The 14,255-nt window shown below is 36.9% G+C and overlaps 1 protein-coding gene across 1 annotated transcript in view; it reads left to right on the top strand.

Moving 5' to 3' along the window:
* The first annotated feature begins 742 nt into the window (after window positions 1–742).
* The window catches only part of CNTNAP2 (contactin associated protein 2), a 770,772-nt gene continuing 757,259 nt past the window's right edge, over window positions 743–14,255 (top strand). The window contains exon 1 of the mRNA XM_040057848.2: window positions 743–843. Within this exon, the coding sequence (XP_039913782.1) occupies window positions 771–843 (73 nt within the window). The 5' untranslated portion in view covers window positions 743–770. The remainder of the gene's footprint in view (window positions 844–14,255) is intronic.

A 14,255-nucleotide genomic window follows, 5' to 3' on the forward strand; every position in this document is an offset into this window, starting at 1 on the left:
AATAATCAGTAGCAGCAGTTATAATTTGAATTTAATAATTCAATTAAATACACTGCAGCACTTTGTAGTTGCATTAAAAATAATGAGAATGGATTCAAACTGGAAGAAAAGGAGTTAATTTAGAGCAGACAAGAGGAGACATCCTTCTTTCTATTTTTACCTGCTGGTTGTAAGATAAAACATGCCTGTATTCTGAAAGGAGCGTGAGACAAGCAGGGATATTTTGTTCCTTTCTGAGTAGGAGATACAGGAAAAAATGAAAGTTATAGGTTAATCTTAAAATTTGTTTGCAAAAGGCTTGGAAAACTAGGAAATGAAACTTTAGTTTTCTTTCTGAATATTGCTATGGTTGCAATAGCAACCAGAGCCAAGGAGAGCTTAATCTCTGAGAAACCAGATAATGCTCTTAGCTGAATAGCTACTCGGAAGGTGGGAGAAATAAATGTGAAGCAGTTTTTTGCTTTTCTATTCTATGGCCACACACACTAATTCTTAGTTTCTGGATTTTCACATTTCTCCCATTTAATTAAGTGTTCAATATGAGTTTTTTTTTTTTTCTTTTTATTTCTCTTCCAGACAATTTTAGACTAATGATGTGCAAGCAGAAAGAGGTGTATCCCCTGTAGAAGCCGAAGAGTTCTGAGCCACTGTGCTCAGGTTTCTTTCACCACTGCTCTTGCTATCACAGCAGTTGCCAGCAGGCACACTTGGAGAGGCACAGCCCTCACTTAAGTAGGGATTTAAAAGTAGAGAGAGAGCTTAGAAAGGGAATGAATATGTTCTTGATCTGGGAGTGCTGTGCTATGCTGCAGCCAGAAGACAGAAGAGTTAAGAGGAACGCAGGTATTTGGAGCTTGAGACCAGGATGGCTTCATGTTTCTGATTGTTTTTTGTGGTCTGGGTTGTTTGTGTTGCTGTGCCTACTGCTCTGATTCCTAATGAGCAACTCAGGATCCTCAGTCTGGAAGAGAATGAAAAATAAGCCCATGATATTTATATTTTTTGGGAAATTCTTTTAACTTTGAAGGTGGAACTTTTGTTTCATCCCGTCATGGTTGAGGAAATTTGGGCCCAAGTCATGTAAAACTTGAATCTCATGGTTATACGAGTATTTAAGAACATTAAATCCTTCTGTTACAGGTTCTTTCTGCCTCTCCAGTGCTAGGAGAGGCTACCTGGGTGAGTGGATGAGGTGATCAGGATTGTGGGACAGGAATGTTGCTCTGTTTTTTCCTCTGCAGGAGCAGAGGTGTGTTGCCCATACTGTTGGCTCTGCAGCTTGGTAGGCAGCAGGCAAATGCAGCTGTAAAAGATTTGTTAGAAGGAGGGTAGGAGAAATACAGGAAATGAGTGGCACAAAAAGAGTCTTGGTTACTGAGGAAGGATTTGTGGTGGGTGGCTGCAAACTCACACTCTACTAAACCCTAGACACTGATGCTTCCATCAGTGAGTAGCTCCCATTAAGGGGATGAATTGCAAGAAAGCTATAAATAAATATGGTCTACTGCATGTGTTGATTTAACAGTCTGTAAGCCAAGAAAGAGTTGAAAATATCTTTTTGCAGCAGGTGTGAAAGGGCATGGTGCTTTTATCTTCAGCGAGGGACCTATGACCTACAAAAGTGTGTGACAAATTTGTACTTCCAGGGTTTCAGTTTTGCTGAGGAAAATAGATCCTTCTAGCCCAGCCATTGCAGAGCTAACAGCCCAAATGTGAAACTGAGGCAGGCTCATTAACTCCTTGACTTTGTTAGTGTTTTTATACAGTATATTTAGGAGTGTGAGGTTTTTTCCCCACGCTGTATGACCTGTGATAAAATTGTGAGTTTCAACAATTCTTGGTAGCATTGAATTTTCAGTGAGTCTTGGCTGAAAGAGGGGAAAGGAAAGGGAGCAGGAAGTATAACAGGGAGTGTTTTGAATTAGGGTGGGAAAGAAAAATGTAGCAATTAGAGCCTTCTGCCTTGACTTCACCCCTTTGGTATAGCTAGGAGTTGACGAAGAGAATGGGTTTAATGTGTGCTGAATTTGAGAAGAACTATACCACACTTCCCCCCCCCCCCCCCCCACCCCCCCCCAGGAATGTAGTTTTAAAATTTTTATATTGGTGATCCTTAATGAGAGGTGTGATGCTTGTGTCACAAATGGCAAGAAATTTTTGTGGTAAAACTAGAGACACAAGACTTGGTGTTTTTATCAGTCTTGTGATATTCAAGCACACAACTTCTACCTTCTGTCTCCTTTGTGCGCAGTTTGAAAAATGTTGCTCTAAGATGTGAGCTTAAATAAAACAAAATAAATGGGGGAAGGTAGGATGGGGACAGGAGGTTTTCTATCTTGGAGTTGAGAAGCCGACCTAATAAGGTCTAAGTTGTTCTAGTCAGATTCTCTGGGTCATTTTCCTTTTGAAATGCAGAAGATGATAAAGAAGGAGACATCAACAATATCACATAAAATACAATCAGGCTATAATCCATTTCAGCAAAGATTTTTTTTTTTTTTTTTTAAATTTAATTTCTTCTAATCTCTTCTGATACACAGTTCTATAAGGCAAAAAATCATGAAGTTACTGCATGGGAGAATTGCAATAGAAGAAAATATATTTAATTTAACCATAGTAAAAAACAAAACAATCCTAGTTACAACCAATGTGTAGTAGTTACAAGCTCTTGCCTCTGGGAGAATAGGTCTAAAGAGAAACAATGTAGGCCAAGAATTGATGCAGTTGGTGGTGATCTGTATCAAATTCAAGATCTGCATCACTGACTTTACTGAGACTGTGCTCACTTAGCTATTGTGCCTAAACTGATTGAAAATGTATAACAAGAAGATTATTAATCTGGGAAGAATAAACCATGCTAGAAGTAGGAAAAATAGAACTGTGTTTCCCTAGGATCATATGAAATATTTCCCTTAGTATTAGTCTTTAATCCAGGTAATGCTTTGCTATTAATCCATCTTTCTAATACCCATCCTGGTGTGGGTGTGGTTCAGTGTCTCTTAAATTTGCTTGAAAGGCTTTTTGTTTTTATTTGCTTTCCCCTTCAATTACAAAATAAACACCTACAATTGAAATATACCATAACTTCAGCCTTAAAGCAGAGTTTTCTATTGTGCTGACGGGAATTTATTGTCGTGAGATAACTATCAGATTGGAGAGATTTCCAGCCAAATAGAGGGACAGGACAGGAGTTGCAACTATATGTTTTTGCCTGAAATGAGTGGATCAGAGGGACTAAAGAAGTTTTTAGGTTTTACTATCATTAGAAAACTATCTTCCTGTTTCAGAAGCTCAGTTGGGAGTGAAGTTGATTGGTGATGATTATGAAAGTTGTGACTGTGCTTTGTGTTTGAATTGGAGATGGCTTCGGGAAGAGATGAGAGCTAAATCAAATCATTGTTTGTGCATAAGTGTAGTCTTGAGACTTGGAGAGCCTTCCTCGCAATTCAAGGTGAGAAATTTAATACCAGTTTGCTAATCTGAGTGGTGGGTAAATGAACAGGAATCAGGAGCCTTATATAATAAAGGTCTTGATTTGAGGGTTTGGCTTTGTTGGTGTTGTTGTTCATTTAAGGGGTTTTGGATATGCATATGTGATAACAAGAATTTTTTTTCTCATGTTACTATGTAGAATTTAAATTCCCTATAAATGGAAAGCAAAGATACCATTTAAAATATCATATAAATAGGAATTACTTTTATTTAGAACATAGACATAATGGGGCTTCTGGAACCCAACTTCAAATCACTGTAATGGAAATCTATCCCTTTTGAGTGGGTAATAGCTTCACAGCTGGAGAAGGACATCAGAAAAGGGAAAGAACTCTGTGCAGTACTTTCCTTAGAATAAAACAGATGGAAAATTCATTTGACTGAATATGTGAATTTGCAAGACAGTGGATGAGACTTGACAGCTTCAATGTGCAGATCTATAGAAGAAAAAGCATTAGCTACTGTATTTTGAAATAAGAAGCTGACTTTTAGCTTTGTTAGTGTTGAAGAGTAGTTTAGTTGAGAGAGATTCTTTCCAGCATTTTTCTTGCTAAGTGAATGTTAAGGAATTTTCAAAACTTTTTTTTTTTCTTTTTTTTTTTTTTTTTTAAGGACCATTTTTTAATGAGCAAAAGGATAATTTGTTCATCAGTTAAAATATTCATTATAAGCTTTAAACATAAATTCACTTAACTGAGGAAACATATCTCTTTACTTGACTCAAAGTTATTATAATAAAAGTAAAATCAGGATGGGTTTTGAGAGTTTTTCTGGTTTTGTCTTTAATTTATTGTTGGTTTGGGGCGTTGGGGTTTTTTTGGTTGGTTTTGGGGTCTTTTTTTAACAGAATCTGCCAAATTAAATGTGGAGTGAGTTGCTTTAGGCTTTGTCACATTTTCTTTTTTATAGCTTTAAGAAAAAAAGAGGTTCCTGCAGTTTTGTGAGCCATTTTAATGACTATGCATCTCCCACCTATGCAGTCAGAATGAGATAAGTGCATGTTATATTGACTTTCCTAATAAAATATAATATTGAAAACGTGCTATATGGAGGCAAAGGAAACAGTCAGACAAAAAAACCTAACAAAAACCCAGCAGCTGTCATTGTTCAACTTAACATACTCAAATACTTCATACTTATTAATGGGGTTTGGGCCTCTTTTTTTTTTTTTTTTTTTTTTTTTTTTTTTTTTTTTTTTTTTATTTTTTATTATTATTATTAAAGCAATAGCCAATATTGTTATTTTAACCTCTAAAACTGATTCTACAATATGAGGATAAACATTTAGGTAATTGGAATGGGAAGGTGGCGGAGCCACCAACACTGGAGATGTCCAAGAAATGACTGAACAAGGAACTTAGTGATGTGGTCTAGCTGACAAGGTGGAGATCAGTCAAAGGTTGGACTCCATGATCTGAGAGATCTTTTCCAAGCTTAATATTTCTTTGATTCTCTAAAATTCCTCTTCGAGCATCTAATTTTCTTAGGCATAGGTCATAAAACTGATTGTCATTGAATTTAGACCAGCAGGAATATAAGCAATGATTTTTAAGTCTTTATTCCTGTATGGTGAACCAATGACTTTTAAGGACATGACATGAAAAGATTAAAATGCTTAATTGCATATTTTTTTGTGGGTGGGTTTTCTTTTTTTTGTTGTTGTTTTGTTTTAAATAAGACAGTGTAGCTTTTGCTATTTTACAGTTTTCTCTAGAAGTTCCTCTCTAGCTGAGATGCTTTGAGTCATTCTGATTGACATGGTGTTTGGTGGCTTTGCACATTTATGAAGAAAAACGTAGTTTTTAAGGGAATGCAGCACTAAGCTGGATCCTGGTTCTCTTGTAGTACTGGTAGTGGGAGAAGGTAACTGGCAGAGGCTTTTTCGTTTGATAAAAGATCTTAGGAGTGGTACTAATAGGAACATACTTCACTCTTATGAACACTGCTGTCTGGAACCTTAACATGGGTTTGCAAAAAACAGTTTTTCTGTCTTGTGTCAAATATAGCACCCCAGGACAGAATTTATATAACTCCTGGACCAGGAGAAAATGACAATAGCAGTTCAGTAACTCTTCCTTATTCCAAACTATGATTATGTCTGAAAAGCTTTTAAGGAAAGCAAGTTTAATGTTTTGCCCTAAAATTATTCTGTCAAACAGTCTTTGAACAAACAATCACAAAAGTTTTTGCCTACTTGCCCTCACTCTTCCACTCTTCCTGTGTTCCTTTTGGGTTTTTTTCAGGGTTTGTTTTGTTTTGTTTTGTTTGTTGGTTGGATTTGTTTTGTTTGTTTTGTTTTTTTTCCTAGCAATCTACTGGAATGAAATAGGCTAAATTTGGGTCAACTGCTCTGCTTGAGTTGCTCCAGTGACTTTTCCTCTTTTTCCACATTGATCCTTTGTTACCCTGGTTTTTCTGAGTTTTTTATAGCCTTTTGAATTTTCATAAAATGGAGTCAGATCTTTAATTACTGCACAATATTAGAAGCAGTTCTACCTTTTTCCCACATATGTAACATAAACAAATCCTTTGTTTTTCATTCTCTGTCCTTTGTTTGCCTATTTCTAACCTGAAAACAATTGTAACTGACAGTTGGCCTAGCCACTTGGCTGAAGGGTGAAAAACCCCAAGAAGCCAATCTTCGGCCAGACCCACAAATGTATAAAAAGTAAGAAATAAACAAAGAGGCTCTCTCTCTGCCCGGACTCAGCTTTGAGCTGGCACGGAGGAACCTCTACCCTGCGAAACCTCTCTCTCCGTGTGACTGCTTTGCGAATCACAGTAATAATCCTTCTTATAAGTTCTTTTAAGTTTTTTGGTTGTTTGCTTGGTTTGGTATGATTTGGATTTTGTTTTTTAGCTGCCTAATCTAGGTATTAAAGTGATTTGTATAAGTACCCTCTGCTATTGAGGTATATTCTGCAGCTGACTTTTTTCTCTTTTGCCTAATTTTACACTTTTGGGTGTTGGTTTTATTAATTTAGTTTAGATATCTAAAGAAACTTCACTCTGTAGTTAGCATATAATCAAATTTTACACACGCATGAATACGCAAATATAAACCCCTTTTGCCTTCCTTGCTGGATGCAATTCAAGGTCCTTTGAAAATAAGTTCCATAGTAACAAATAAATGGTTAGAAACAATTGTTGATTTTAATTTACATCCATATGCTAAAGTAAGTTTTGGAGTATTTTTTTTTTTAAATGTAACTCTCTTGAATATTTCACATCTTTTTATGTAATAGTGCTTATTCAGAAAATAATTGCATAGTAACTTTGAGAATTGTATTAATAGATCATTAATATAAATTTATATACTTAAGTGCAGTAGATTAATTATATTCAAAGAACATAAGAAACTATATCCGAATGCATCCTGTTGAGTTTGAAAAAAAGAGGCTGCATAAAATGTCACTTCCCTATTAAACTTACCTTCATTTTTGTTAAGAGGCAAAATCAGGGCAAATGCTCACTTGCTTTCGTCTGTCAGATCAGCTTCTCTTGCTTTGTATTTGTCATAGAGCTCAAGCATAAATAAAGCCATGGGCAAGGGACCTGCATTCTCTCTTCTGGTTCATACATTAAGTCCCAGCTCCAGGTCTGAGCCGTTTCCAAAAGATTAGTGGATAAATCTTTGACCAGCAATAATGTCTATGGCTCCCCAGCTGGTGCCCAGTCACTTGCTGGATTACAGGTTCAGCAGTCTCAATTCATATTAGCTTGTTCTGAAGTCTCTCAGATAATATTTCCCTTCACAGAACGGGTAGTTCAAGTTCAGAAGCTATGTTGGGAGAAGCAGTGAAATGTTTAAGTGTCTGCTCCAGCTTTTTTGACAGATGAGTGTTAAAATGCCAAAAAAAAGAGGCATTCATAAAAGACTTATAGTATTTTCTGTTTTTCTTTCACTAAAAAAATTTAAACGTTGTCTTCCCCAGAATGCAACACAAATTTTCAGTCCTGGCAAAGAAGAGTGAACTGGACAAAGAAAAAGGGGGAGAGAAAAAGAGAGGAGGATGAGTGCTTACCTCATGTTTTAGAGGGGGAAAGGACATTTGCAGAATTATTCTGATCGGTTTTTGTGTAAGTTTTCCAGTCTCCAAGGAAAAAGAGAAATTACCAATTTCCAGTTTTACCACATTACTATTTTCAAGTAGAGACAATGGCTCAAGCTGGTGTTGCTTTGGATGTTATAGGCTCTTTAAAAGATCTTTATTGACATGCATTTCTCAACTCCAGTAGACCAAAACCTTAAACTGGAGACTAAATCTTTTCTGGTCTGCAAGTACAGCTCATTTCATAGGCTTAAGACAATTCTGACCATGAATTGATTAGAGACCTATCCTGTGAGATATATTTGCTCCTCTTTTTCCTCCATTCCTGGCAAGCATTAAATGACAATAATCAATTCTCAATTTATGGTATTATTTTGTAAGCATGATGTGTCATTTCTGCACAATAGATTTCACCCTCTGAAAAAACTTGCCCAGAATGTTAGTGTCCCTAAGTTCACCACCTCTATCATGGGTTGGCACAGTTTTGTTTTCTGGTTATAGAGAAATGTGAAATGTTTTTCCCTGCCAGGACCATGGAGTGGTTTTGTGGGGGGAGGACAGGGACCTTATCAGAAAGCTAGCCAAGACATTGGCAGCTAGTTTGACCAAAAAGGGTGCCAATGAGACTTTGGGGAAGGACACACTTAAAATTCTCATACCCAGAAGCCATCTACCTATGGAAGATAGCCATGCGGTAACATTGTGGGCAGCAGAGAGGGGCCTGGCTCAGGCCCTGCTGTCCTTGGGCAGCTGGGCCCAGCCAGGCCTCGGAGAGCCACTGCCTGCATGAGGATTGTCCAGGGCCGCCTGAGCCCCTTTTCCCCGGCTCCTGGTGGGGGAGAGGGGCAGCTGCAGCTCGGCAGTGCTGGCCACGTGCTCAGATCGCAGCAGAAGGGGCCAAGACATGGCCCAGCTTAATCACCACGGGCAGCAGAGAGAGAAAGCCTGCAGCTCCGTAACAACTCTGAGCTGGGCTGCCCTGGATGAGACCGAGGGGTGGAAAAGAAAACATCCTCCGGCCACCCCCATTGGCACAGCTTTGCATTTCTTCAGCCCCTGCAGCCCGGCACTTGCACATGGCCCTTGCAGGCCCGGGCGGATTTAACCCTTTCCTAGCAACACGGAGCTTTTAAAGCACAACTCTTCCTTGAGAGAAAGAAGAAAGAAAACAGAGTGTACATAGAACAGACACCACATGAAGTCAGTGGATTAGAAGTGAAAGAACTGATAATATTGGAATAGGATTGAAGAAGTGGACATTTTTAACTGGACTTCTCTGGGGTAAATTCTGCAGAAATGGACTGTTCTTTGTAACATTGTAGTGTTGGGGAGAATGCTAATTCTAATCAAAATTGAGGACTGATGTAATTGAGATTTAATTGAGAACTTTAAAGCCCCTGCTCCTGGGTCAAAAAGAGGTCTCAGCCCTTGAGACGAAGATGATTTTAGACTAGAAGAAGTATTCGTAAACAGTACCCCAGATATACTGAGAGGCCTTACTGATAGAACATCACAGTCTGCAAAAACTCCGTGTGGTTGCAGATGTGTGACATTGAGAGACACTGGACTATTTTGTCTTGTGGCAAATGTCTCCATGAAACTCCAGAGAGACTCTTCTCCTAAAGTAATGAATGATTATGTTTAAATAGTGAAACTGACTGAAAATCACAAGTTGTGTCTTTCTATGTTGTTCAATAAGAAAGTTAATCGTTTGTAAGAGGAGGGAAGAGTGTTTTAAAGTTTCATTCTGTTTTAGTTTAGGTTTTCTTTTTCTCAACTTTTTTTTTTCATTCTTTTAGTGTGTGTTAATAAAACTATTTTGTTCATTTTTAAGCTTGAGCCTGCTTTGCTTTTTCTTCTAATCTATCCCTCTCACAGAAAAAGAATAAACACTAAAACCACTACAACCTGAAAAGTTTAACTGTTTCTTGTAATAATTATGCATTCACCAAATTTAATATTTATTTATTAAATGTGAATGTTGTCATTGTGATTCTGAGTTTCTTTAGACCTTAGGATATTTGCTTCCAGTGATTCCCTTATCTGGAAGTGTCACTTCTCATTTGTCTGTTGATTAATAGTTTTTTCTTTCTGTTATGAATCTGTTTTGTACTTGTCTGATAGTAAATCTTTCCAAACAAAACCACTGTGACTTTAATAAGCACCCACGAGAAACCATACTTCGAGATTTTTCAAATATTCAAAATCTCGTATGTCAATTGCACTGCTGTTTTTCTCTCCACCTTTAAACTAAATCAAAGGAGATTATCACCTTTTGGCAGATTGGTTTTTTTCCTCATAAATATTAATATGTCTGTTCTGATTTAACTGTTTCTCCTTTTTGTTTTCTTGTTTTTTTCTGACTGTCTTTAACCTTCAGTTCTAGACACAGTCAGCTTGATGCTATTAATTAGTAGAAGTCTACTGCTAACATAAAACATATGCATGAATTTAGAAGTATTCTAAACAATGAAAGTCTAAATGCATAGCTATCACTTTGACATTACAGAAAGACTAGCATAAGAAAGCCCGCCTTTAAGAAAGGATAACAGGAGATCATTCCTGATGGAGGAGGAATGAATTACAAGGATAATCTTGATAGTCGAGGCCAGGAATGTAAATGTGCATTGTACTTGCCACTATTTTTAAAATGACAGCAAGGTCATTTCTGATTTACTTGGATTACTTTACTAACAGTTTTTGTGTGTATATATCTGCAATATGCATGAGATCTCTCTTACCTGATTGTAGAAAACAGGTTAGAATATGAGGGCTAGGAATTAGTAGAATTTCTCTTAATGGAGTCTAGTGGCTGCTCTAAAAGATGATTGCCATAAGAAAATGCAACTGTGGCCTTTTATTATTATGCAATTTTTCATTGTGTGTAGAAGCAGTGTATAATATTTCCCCTTCATGTGCTGAGATTAGTCAAATCTGACATTGCAGAATTGTCATGCCTTCCACACTCAATTTTTCAGCATTGTTGTAGCTTTTATACAGCTCTCTATAGTTTCACACTAACCCTGTTCATTAATTCTTGACATAGTCTTGTGACTTTGCAAAGATTTGATATTTCTTATTTGTTCAAAGGAATTGCTGGCTCTGACCAATGGGTTATTTTTGAATCAACCTGTATGCTAATCTCAGCCAAAGGACTGTAAGCCCTCATATTTGGTTACTCCAGATGTGTAAATGCTATTTCCCGTCAAGTCCATGAAACAAATATCTGTACTAGGGGAACCAGGTTGTTGCTGAGATCTGCGCCCAATTTTCTCCCCACCTGATGATGTAACTGGAGTATGCTCTGAGAACTTGGTGCTCCAGTGTGGGGTTTTTTTCCTGATTTTAACATGACCGCCTTCATCACTGAGTCTCGTGTCCACCTCTGCCATTTGAATTAAATGCTCACAGTTGTTGCAGCTATGAGAAGATGTTGGTGGACTATTTAAGATTCTAACCTCTTGGATGCCAGCTACCAGCTCATTTGAGACTTCAGAAAGGGTTGGACTTGTGGAGGATTCAAGTCTTTCTTCGAGCAGTCGCTATTTTCTACAATAAATCTAATCTTAGATGGTTTTTCAAGGTTGTCATAGAAGAGTTAATTAAGCTTTAGCATAGTAACAAACACTTTCAATGTGGTTCATATTCAGAGTACAGTTTTATTTTGTCTAGTATCTCCATGACTAAAACCACCTTACTGTAAGTCATTGCAGGTAGTGCTTTTTATCTTCCTTGTGTTCTACTCTGTGGGCCAAAGTCAACATCTCATACATACTGTTATGATTTGTGGGTTTTATTGGCCAAATATGACTTGATTGAGTGATAAAAGTTAACTTGGCATAATCTTTGTAGCTTAATTGCTATTCTCCCCAGGTTAGTGAAACCGGTGCTAAAAGCAACTGAGCCTTGGACAGCTGCTGTGAAGATTTTCTAGTTGTTGCATCTGGCTCTGTACCTGTCTTGTATCAACCTTCACTTTGTAGGCACAGTATTGCTCCCTTGAAAACACAGTTGGTTAATATTTCATACTGATGTGAGCTTCTTAAAAGCAGCACAGCAGATATCTCATTCATAAACATGAAACTAAACTTTCAACCAGTTACTTTTGCTTATTCTCGTGGTAAAAGTTTCTTTACTATAAGCATTTACAAATCTACAGCATTGTCATAAGCAGTGCAAGAACTTGTAATGCAAGTTATGAAGGAAGCTTTTCTGTGACTGCAATGTTGTCTGTATTGGGTACAGAGACTTCTCCTAAAAAAGGAAAAATATAATTAAAGATAATTTTTTTTGATGGTTTAAAAAAAATCCCCAACTTTCAGCCATTGAATTTATTTGTTTTTAATAAGTTTTTCAGACACTATTGACACTCTTTCACTATTTATTAGCTAATAAATCTCATAGAAATTGTCATGTCGTCACCCATTAATCATTTTTATGGTCTGTAGATACCACTTCAGTTTATCAAGGCTATGAACACAAGAACCGGAAAGTCAGCAAATTTGGATCTAATTAAAACTAGACACCTTTCAATCCCTCTCAGTTTTAAATACAAAAAGATTACAGAAAGAAGGGGATTAGAAGGAGGGAGGAGAACATCTTTCACTCTCCATGTCACAAAAAAGGGAAGAACAACATTTAACAACTCGAATTTCACAGGGATAAATGGTAATGAACTTGCTTATCTATGAAACGTTCCCACCTAGTGTTAACTTGTAATGCCTCTCAAAGTGAATGCAAGTTGACTATAAAGGAATTTATTAAATCCTGAGAAAAGGAAAGGCACAATGCCAAAAAGGGCATCAACTTTCTCTTCATTTCCAGTACCAAAGCAGTGCAAAGATGTGATAGAGGCTCTAATCCAGGAGGGTAAACAAAGCCCTTGCTCAATATTAATTAAAAGGCTTCAGAATGCAAGGAGTCTTAGACACTTACCAAAGAAAATTTTAATTGGATTAACCACTGAACAAATTTCAAGTTTAGATTCTTTGTTTTTAAGAGGAAATATAGGGAAGGCTCATTTGCAATGGGAGATTTACACGTTAAAATTATGTTAAAAATGTAACCATGTCTTGTCTGTATTTAGTATCTTTGGATAAAAGCAGCTTGTGTGTGGCTTTGGCTGACCAGTAAGTAATATACTTAGCGTTGGCTTACACTGAATTATTTGGGAGCGTGGGCTAGGGGATTTAATTTTTGCATGGGATCTCTTAAAAGAGTTAAAAGTGCAAGCCACAGTTAGTCCTTGTGGTTACCAAATTGACACTGAAACTGACATGTATCCGGTTGGATCTATTTTTCTCTTTTACCAGAACAAATTCAGCTAAATCTGGGGAAATCTCTACTGTCAAATGAAATAGATTAACCTTCACTATGAATTTGTAATCATATCTCAGAAACAAAGAAGCTTTATTTAATGGGATTAAAATTCTGTTATTGACATTAGGATTAATGATTTATTTGCATCACAGAATGTCTCTCCTGCATAAATATTTATCATAACTTTAAAGACGTTTCTAACTTGGGATTTAAGTGTGATGAACAGTAACTACTGCATTTATTTTTTCAATAACCAAAAGCAGTAAGGTTTTTCTGTTCTTATTTTTGAACTGTCACAACTGTCTCTTGGTATCTTTCATTCTAGCCTTTATGCTTTCACTTTCCATCTTTAACTTTGCTATTTATGTATTTCTGCAAAAAATAACATTTCTATATTAGTGTTATTTAAATATTTTTCACCCCTAGCCACATAAAATCAAAAAGGAAATGTTTTAATTTGAAATATTGGGAGGAGGGAAGTTTTAAGCTGACATGCTAAAAGAAAATGCTGCACAGACTCTGCCACACTGTAGCAGTATGTCTTTCATTATTTTATTCTGTCATGAATCCCAAGTAATAAAGATCATTTCAGGTGCTATAAAAAATCTCTCATGCAACCAGAGCTGTGGTTTAGTGTATGTAAGAGCTATAAAGATACCTTCTGCTGAAAAGGAAATGTTGTACAGGGGATATTTCTGTTAATGTTTCTTCTGTGATCACTTTGTCTCACAAATGAATATTGCTTCTTTATGAAGCAATACTACACTACTCTTTTTCTTTGCTACTTCGAATAGTAAATTATGCAGTATATTTCTGTACAAATTCTGATATGCTTTGTCTTTTTTCATTGGTACATATATATTTATGAAAGTGGGGAGAGAAAGAAAGAATGCAGTACAATGAATTCCTTTTTAGTGAAAAAGGCGATGGAGAGATCAGTATGACATTGGTAGCTGCTGAGTTTTCAGGCACACCTTTGCCTTTCTATGTCTTTGCTGAATATCTACAGGACTTATTGGAATCTTTCATTTATGGAGGGAAGGATGACAGTGTTTGAAAATGGGTTTATAATGTTTTTTTTCATTCTGCTTTTGAGACACCTGCTTTGTGTGAGGGGTGGAAGTACAGTTTTGGCCAGGTCCCAAAAGAGCTGTTGGAAATACTCTGAATAATGTCACTAAAAACAAGGTAATGCCTGGGGATGTAGAGGTGATGGAGCGTGGTGTCTAGTAAAAAGTCAGAATTCAGTCTTCTCATTTAGAGGAAAGATGTTTCTGAGCACAGGGAGGAAGTGATAAGCTTGGGTTGTAACAGCCCTTTCCTCAAACTGGAGGGGCCCGTATACTCGCATAGGTGGTGGCTGGCTGAGGAGGAAGGTCTCTTGAAGTGGCA

Source organism: Hirundo rustica, chromosome 1 (assembly GCF_015227805.2).
Source record: "Hirundo rustica isolate bHirRus1 chromosome 1, bHirRus1.pri.v3, whole genome shotgun sequence".
NCBI classification, from domain to species: Eukaryota; Metazoa; Chordata; class Aves; order Passeriformes; family Hirundinidae; genus Hirundo; species Hirundo rustica.